The sequence below is a fragment of the Aplysia californica genome, unplaced genomic scaffold, assembly GCF_000002075.1.
Source record: "Aplysia californica isolate F4 #8 unplaced genomic scaffold, AplCal3.0 scaffold00238, whole genome shotgun sequence".
NCBI classification, from domain to species: domain Eukaryota; kingdom Metazoa; phylum Mollusca; class Gastropoda; order Aplysiida; family Aplysiidae; genus Aplysia; species Aplysia californica.
The window spans coordinates 282,567-291,675 of NW_004797508.1; the positions used below are offsets into that span (position 1 = coordinate 282,567).

Here is a 9,109-nt window from a genome sequence, read left to right on the forward strand (position 1 = left end):
TCGTCATTCCCATTGCTTGTGTGCAGCCAGTTTCGAGAGAGTGGCTTTGTTTTGCGGAAAAGGGAGACAAGACACAGGGGAGCTGCCAACCATCAATAATATAATGATAATACATAGAGTGCGTTTGTGTGTGTGTGTGTGTGTGTGTGTGTGTGTGTGTGTGTGTGTCATTTCCTTAAATATTTGAGAAGAGATTTTGTCCACAAATGATGAGATGAATAACTCTTGTAAAAAGAAAGAAGACAGACGTGAAAGAACTGGATACTGGATGGATCAATCCACAAGACCTGTTTTAAGAAGTTCAGATACCACCACTCCCTCACTCCCCCCCCCCCTCTGTAATTTCTACCGCTAATCTTGCTAGTTGAGACCTTGTGAGATCTTTCAGATTTTTTTCCTCCCAGTATTCAGCTGATAATTGTATTTTCTTTGAATGTTACTTTTTATAAAATTCATTAATATATTGTTGCTATAGCACTTTTGCTCTGCTTCCCAGACTATTTAGCTTTAATTTGGATTATTGATGCATCTGTACATAAATGCTTTTACCTTTAGCCAAACTAGATGCAACTTTTATTACTGTTTTTGATGTTTTGTACCTTATGCAAACATTCTACATGTATACTGTTACTTCAGTCTTTTAGTGTTTTATCGCAGCCTGTTCATTTCCAAGCTTTTCTATGCCAGCAACTTGAATGCTTAAATTGTGACCTTGTATATAGCCTTGTTTTGGGGCTGTGAATCTAAAACAGAACTCTAACATGATATAGGTTGAATAAATGTATGCTGCAGTAATTTCCACCTCTGCGCCTGCCACTCTATTCCTTCTAATCTGTTTTGAGTGAAAGTGAGTGTGTCTTGTGTGGGTGGACATATTTGCCCTCATTGTAGACTTCACCTGACATACTATTGCTCTTTATATTTTTTTCTGAAGCTTTACATTCATAAAAAGTTAGGTGCTGATTTAATTGGATCAATAGTCATATCTGTTGGTGTTGTTATTGTTGTTGTTGTTTTTCTCGATGTTTGTTTTGTCTTTTTGTTGGTGTTTTTGCTTTTTGATGAGTGGCTGTTGACCAGTATCCTAATAGTTTGCGCTTCTTTTTTTAACCCTCTGTACTGTCAGTCATCTTGCTTTTTCCTAACCTTTTGAAGGTCACTCCCAGTTTTAAGTCATGTACTTCAGAGTAATTATATTTGATGTTGCTGGCATTTTGATTTTGCTATCTTATCTAATATTTCTTTTAACAAAAGACAAAATTGTGGATGATTTGTTGTTGAGCTTATTGTAGTTACGGAGTTAGGCTATTCAGAAATTCAGAAAGCAGCCTCAGAAATTTCCCTAATACTGGTAGGCCCACTAATCTCTACTAAAGTCGTTATGAGGCTAAAGTTACAATTCTTTGTAGACAATAACCACACAGAGTGAGTTGCTTCTTACAATGATGAACAGTAATATGTAGTGAGTCACTATCCTTGCTTGTTGAAAGTGTATCTATGTGTTTGATATACACATCCCTAACTGTGGTGAGGCTGGTGCTGTTCCGTAGGGCTCTATTGGTTAGCATTTTATGTTCTGTAATGACGGAAGATATGGTGTATATGGCCTATGCATGTCCTAAAATGCTGCATGCAGTGAATGCAAGGACATTATCAATATTCTGCACTTTTTTGTGTGATCTTGTGCATGTGTCCCCTTTGGTGTTGCACTTTATGATGTCTCTGCACTGATTTATACTTCCCCTTCATCTTGAGACCTGCCTCGACACCTGCCTTCCTTCAGCCATGAATGTTGAATAAATAAGAATAAGTTTCATTAAGCTCATTACATCTTGGGTATAGTAGTATAGTTTAATGTATCGAGTGAGTTACAGAATGCTATTTTAGATTATTAGAAAATTAAGAGTGAACTGTATTACCATGTCAACATATTCTTCATAGTTATATATACAATGAGATAAGATTTACTGATCTATGAGGGAACCTTTTTTTTTTAAACCTTACTATATCAAGTGAGTTTCCTCTTATCTTTTGCTGTTGATTATATGTGTATCGAGGACAGTGCTTATAACAAATTTTATTGACCACACAAGAATTTCATTCTTATCAATGACAACAATAATGATTATTTTTAGAATAGAGATGCTGAGATTTGCTAGCATTGAATATAATATACCATGAGTGAGTCATGTTGCCATAAACTGTGAGCACATTGCACTTTTTTGTGTGGGAAAGCAGTTACAGTGAGTTCGAGAGCAAGGAAGAAGAAGAAAGTTACAGTGAGTGAATATATACTGTTATTGATGATTATGACTCTGGGTAAGCAAAGTTTAAATTGTCCAAGACAGCCACTCATTGTCAAGGAGAAAAGTGGTTGTCTTAAGCAGGTGGATGTCTTACACAGTGTCATTATAATGTAGAACAAATGCAAAGGGGAGGGGTGGGGAGGAGTGGTAAGTGGTTGTCTGAGGTGGCTGTTATGGCAGGTTTGACTGTAAATACACCAAATGTTGGGCATCAGATTCCTTCACCATTACCCAGCTGAGCAGCTGGTGTCTTGTCTCTGTCTGAGGTTTCCTTCCCCTTAAACGACCTATTGGTTCACTAGTTGTCTTTGCTCTTCTGTTCAAACAGTCAGGGGAGTGACCCTGGGAGCTGACTGATACAGACTCTAACAAGATTTGACCAAGAGCAAGAACGCAGGCCGCTGTCTTTGTTTGTGTGACAACAAGAGCGAGAACGCAGGTCATTGTGGCTTGTTACAGCAATGGCAAGGTTGCAGGCAGTTGTCAGGATTTGTGCAGCAACAACAACTGGAATAACGCAGGCATGAGGCAAGGTTTGTGTGACAGCAACAGGAAGAACGCAGGTGGTCGTCAAGGTGTTTGATGACAATAGCAGGAACGCAGGTGGTCGTCAAGGTGTTTGACAACAACAATAGCGTGAACGCAGGGAGGTGGCAAGATTTCTGTGACAGCAAGAACAAGAACGTAGATGGCGTTCTTGGACTGTTACAGCAAAGGCAAGAATGCAACCAGTCATAAAGGTCTTCAAGACAACAACAGCAGAAAGAACGCAATCAGCAACCTTTGTTTTGAGTGTCAAATGGAAGAATGTTCCCTGTCGTCAAGGTTTATTTAGCAACAACAGGAACAAAAATGCAGGTGGTTGTCAAGGTTTGTGTGACAAATAGTAAGAATGCAGAGGACTATAAATTTATTTGAGACTAGAACAGCAGGAATTTTGGCAGCAGTCATCGTTTGGACAACAGTCAAAGATTTTGTGCAATAATGGATAGAACAAAGGCAGCTATCAAAGTTTGCTTGACAACAATGGCCCTCAAGATTTTGTGTTATAGCAGCAAGAATGGGGACAGTTGGAAAGGTATAATTGAGGCTAAAACAACAGGAATTCTGGTACATGTAGCACAGTCATAGTTTTCACAGTCAACAAAGATTGCGTGACAACAGTGACTAAGATGCAGGTGGCCATCAAGGTTTTGTCTGACAAAAATGGCCAGGACACAGGCAGCTATCAAGGTTTGTAAGACGACAAAACTAAAAGAAAAAAAAAACTAGTATTATTGTGTCTACAGTGGTACTTTATGGTCTTTTCCCCCTCTGGTGTAAGGCTCAAAAGGTGCACAAAAAAAGAAAAAAACATTTGAAGATTTTTAAAAATTATTTGGTGATATAGCTGGAACTTGTTTACAATACTGAGCATGGGTGTGTGAAACTATTGACATTGTTGTGATAGGAAGTAAGCAGTGGGCCTACTTATTGGATAAGGAATGTTGAAAAGGTGTGTGTTTGCATCCGTGTGTATGTGTGTGTGTGACTTATATGTAAGGAAACTTTGGTTCACAGTTTGAGCAGCATTGTATTTTTGAAATGTACCAAAGCGTTTTGTATTTTTGCTATGGAATTACATTTCGTAAAAATGTTTTTCCATGACATTCCCTCCTTTATCAGATTTTTACTTTTGATGGGGAGTAACCTCCCTCATCGTCTTATGTTTGAATTCATGGTAATGACAGACTTAAACCAGAAGCCTGACCCCCTGAGCCTACAGGATCCATGCATCTGCGGAGCTCCTCAAACTCAAAGCTGACTGCTAGATTTACTATGCAGCGGAATGCTTACAGTATGCCACGAAATGCTGAGGCATGCTCATAGTGGTATATGCCACTGAATGCTGAGATGGGCTTAAGGCCCGGTTACACGTAACGATAAATTGTACGAAAACTGGATGATCTAGCGATCATACGATAAAACGTTAGGTGTAACCACAAAATTGTACAAAATTTGGACGATTGAACAATGGTTTGGAGACTCGGTCGAGAAATCAAGCGCTGCTTGATATTTTCCGTGTGATCACGGTCACTCTTGAGGGAGATGCGCTGTGACGTAGATTCACTTTGAAATTTGCCTCCCTGAAGAACTCAAATTTTTAAAAATAAAAATAATTATCGAATCAGCGTCTCAAAATAAGCAAAGTTGCTCGCGGAGAACCTGATTTGGGTGCGTTATTACATATATTTTAGTAATTTTATTATTTAGTTGATTGTCAATGGTGAAGCTGTGCATCAAGGTCACTCGGTGCGTTGCACATCTTGGCCTATCTGCAGTTAAATCATAGCTTCCGGTTCTAAACACAACACGGTAGGCCTACAGTATGGCCACCCTTTTCTAAAGGCACTTTTCTGCTAAATTGAAATGTACAGTGCTCGCCTTTCATTAATTAGGTCCAGAGCTCAAAACCTTCACATAGAGTGCAGACAAATCGCCGTCGGCGCAAAGAGACATGGTGGCTTTATGACGAGAAATCTCCTCAATCGAAAGAAAACTTACTGAATGATAGATTGGAACGTGTAAACAGACAACACAGTTCGATAAAACGGACAGTTCTCTCATATGACGAATCTAATACAATTTATCATTGCGTGTAACCAGGCTTTACATTGTGCAAAAATGTGGCTATCCCTCAGAACAAATAGCTTATTGACGCTTCTCCACTTATCACATTCCAGTTGTTGAACAGGCTGTCTACTATAAATTTACATTTTCTATAATATTGCAGATTGCCTGTACAAAGAGATATAGTATAAAATATATATATATATATATATATACGTACACAAATTTATATTATATAATGGACAGTTTCGTGACAAAACATGACATCCATTTTTGCTTTTTTGAAAAAAAGGATGAAGATTTCATTTCTTAACCCATTTACTGAATAATCTTGAGCAATTTTGTTTTTTATTTTAGGGTAAACAGGATATAAGACTTAGTTGATATTTATTGTTGTATGGTGAAATCTGCTTTGGGTTTTAATCCTACTTTAAATGAGATCTCCACACATTTTTTACAAAACGGGCTATATATCACATTACTATAATAAAGAAGGGAAAGAACTTTGATAAAATTTTCACTGACCAAACACGAAGTCATAAGACTTGAGTTTTCTGTAGTTCTTTAAGGAGGAAAAAATAATATTTTGTGAAGATGTTGACTCTGGACTTTTTGGATTCGATGGTAGGCTTCCTTGATTTAGCTAAACTTTGAAAATGGCATTTGTTGCATTTTGTCGTCAAAACTGTTTATATAGGCCTATATATAATGTATTATATATTTACAATGATACATCTTTCAAAGTGACTTGTCAACACTAAATACTCATGCGCATGACTTTCCTAATTAAATATTTACACTCAAATGACATTATACCTGTATTCTTTTCACGATTTACCTATATGCTATACATTGTCCTTTTATAGACTTGACATTTTGTCTCATATGCTTGACTGTCGCTGCTACATCTGTTTCTGCTTCATTATTGAATAATCTTCCCCAGGGACTATGCTTTGCTGCTAGTCTGCTGAGGGACTATGAATAGTAGAAAAATGTTTTGATAAGAACTGATAGATTGTGCCTTAATAGATTTTTTTCAGGAACCTGCTGCTGATACTCGTAAAATACATGTATACATTTCTGCTTTATATGGTTGATGCCTCTCACTCAATAAGATCTTTTTGTCTTGTCACTGTTTTAGCTTGTTTATCTTATATATGAGGCATCTTGGTGAAATCAGGCTCTCGTCAAAATAATTAAATCGAAGAAACTGCCATTTTTCTGTCTGTCTGGCTATTTTTATCAAATTTTTGTTTTTTACTAAATACCTTTAAGATCCATACAAAAACACATTTCTGTGTGGATTTTACTTTAAAATGTTAATTTAAAACACTAAAATGTAAATTTTCAGTTTTTAATGACTCCCAAGCTTTGGAATTTGCCATTTTCTCGCCAATTTGACCTCTGAAACCAAGCGACCCCCACCTCCTTCAATGGCAAATATCTGGACTTCTATTCATGATATAGACGTACTTTTTCACCAAAAGCAAGACAAATGAACAAGCTTTAAAATGTAACCAATAACTCTATATGTCCAAAAATTTACGAGCGCCTGATTCACCACGTCGTGACACATATGTACCTGTGTTTATTATCAAGATATATTCAGCTTCTTTACACTGAAATTTCAGAATAAATTCACTTTGCAAACATCTCTTTCATATCGTTCTCATTTTTACTTAACGTATAGGCCTATATTCTTTGAGCGGTTGTTCGTTTCAATAGCATGTAGATTTACATTTTTAAAATTTATTTATTTGTAATATTATTATTACAGTCCAAATTACATGTATTATTTTGGGTATGATTTTCATATCATACAAGGCAGATTTTTGCCAGGTCGGAGCAATGTTTGTTTTATTTTATTCGAACAGAAACAAGATGTGATACAGTATTCTTTTAGCGTTTGTCTCATTTTTTCAATGGCCTGCTTGTAATGTTTTCTTTTAAATATGATATATATCATCATCATCATTATTATCTGACTTATTAATATTATCATCATTATTATTATTATTTACTGATTTTGAGAACGAAGGAAACTGCTTTTCTTGGTGTATTTTATGTTTGTGATTGACCAACATCTAGATGTGTTCCCATATATTTATATCCCCGGCTTAAATTTCTGTTTGGTGCGGTGCCGCTGATATTTAATTTCTGTGGGACTGAATCTATTGTATTCTCAGATTATGAGTAGGTTTACTGATTAAACAGTGGAGAAGAGGTGTTCCGACAAACTAGAAATTCTGTGCTCATTTATACTTCTCTGGATGCCCACTGACTTACAGCTTTTGATTTCAATGCTGGAAACTTGATTTCAAATATCTGACAGGGGCAATCACCTCACTGGCTTCCCCGCCCCAACACTCATTTTATAAGATTTGGACATAAATTTGTTATTATTTAAATTTTCTATGAGAATTTAGGTAGATCTAAATGGATGGCAGGGAAAAACCGAGGATAATAAAGGTTTTTTTTAGAGTGGCTGATGGGTTTTTTTTCATAGATCTAGAGAGGCACATGGAAAAGAAAAATATATATTTGCTAATAATAATGATAATAATAATATTTGTAGTAGAAATAATAATCCTACATTTTCTGTGTGAACCTGTCAATGTTTCTTTCAGATGAGGCAGGTAGTTTGAGGGGGCCTTTGGTAGATCTTACTTCTTTCTTTCTTTCTGCTGTTTATCTGTCTACTCAATTAACTTTGCTTGTTTACTCTAGTAAATAGCCCTTATGTCCTGGAGCTTCCTTGAATTTTGCCTAGACAAAAAAAACTGGTGTCTTTGTTTTTCCTTGTATTGTGGGCGATAACTCCGCCCAGTTACATCATGTCATCTGCTGTCAGTTTTTATCATTACTCTCCCTTTTCAGTTCTCGCAATCTGTATGGATTCTCGCAATATTAATTGTCAGCCTTTGTTGACTGCTTCATGCATGCCTGCTTTATTGGACAAATAAAAATGATATTGATCAATACACATTCCCTCTGATAAATGAAAAATCCTCTTGTACTCTTTTTATTTTTATATTTTATCCGTGTACATGAACATATTTGATATGTGTAGAAGACTGTGTGGCCCTTCTCTGTCCATTGTCAGAGAGGGTGGTTGGTGGGCGTTCCTTGTTGCTCTGACTTTTTGTATCTTTTCTTATTTTAACATATTATTAGCTCGATTGGTATCTTTGTAGACTGGGGATGCTTGGAGGACGCCAAATTGGTAGGTTCCACTTCTTTATTCTCTCTCTCTGTCATCTCTGTCATCTCTCTCTGTTTGTCTTGCTTTCCCCTAACTTGAAATGACCATTATTGTGTTGATCAGATTCTGTTTATTCGGTAAACTAACTACATGTATCTTGCTAGACGTTGATGTGGGTGAGCCTGGTACAAACTCCCAATGAAACATTCATAAAGTCTGGTTTTGAACAAGTTTCCAGTTCCATTTTCCAAGAAGCTGCCGATGAACAATGAAGAACTGAATATTGTTTATAGAACAGTTACTTCGTGTGGAGGCATATCAGGGGCATGCAGTTCAGCCCTGTGGTTTCTTTGTTGTTGTTTTTTTTTATGTAGGCCTAAGTGTTTTTCACCACCATCAGGACAATTTAAATCATTTGAATTAGGGGGTTGTGTTTTTCATTGAGAAATAAAAGACAAGTGAGTGTAAGTGTAAGCAAAATTTACTTCTGATATTTGTCTTCAACTTCAAGCAATTTGATGCATTTTTCCAGACACACAAATTATTATGACTGTGTAGTTCAGAACTTCCTTCTTGTATTGTTTAAATTAGAGGCAAATTGTTGAAATTGTTTAAAATGTAGCAAATAAGCCTTAAAATGTGGAAGCATGAGATTAATAAGTAGGTTTTCTGAATCATTTTTTAGCATCTTGTGTATTAATTTGGCTGGTTTCTAGGTGAATAAGATTCAAAGTCTTCAATGAAAGCTGAACCTTTAAAAGCTATTTTCTCAGAACAAGATATATATTTATATATATATATATATTTGCGTTCACAATACATGTAATATAATAAGCCTCCCAACCCACTCTTCTTTGCACTGAGTTGCTGGGGCGTTGGGATGAGTTAGTTCTTCCCCTGAGCTCACGACTGATAGTTTATATCACACTGACTGGGCCAGTTCCTCGTCTTCCACCTGTTGCAGGTTTCATTATTTGGGTTTATCAATATA

General features: G+C 36.4%; 1 protein-coding gene across 2 annotated transcripts in view; it reads left to right on the top strand.

The window, feature by feature from the left end:
- The window catches only part of LOC101846143, a gene marked incomplete in the record, with an annotated part of 41,505 nt that extends 37,845 nt beyond the window's left edge, over positions 1–3,660 (top strand). For both annotated transcript variants that reach the window (XM_013083524.2, XM_013083525.2), the window contains 1 exon segment: positions 2,635–3,660. In XM_013083524.2, the coding sequence (XP_012938978.1) occupies positions 2,635–2,659 (25 nt within the window).
- Positions 3,661–9,109: the final 5,449 nt, after the last annotated feature.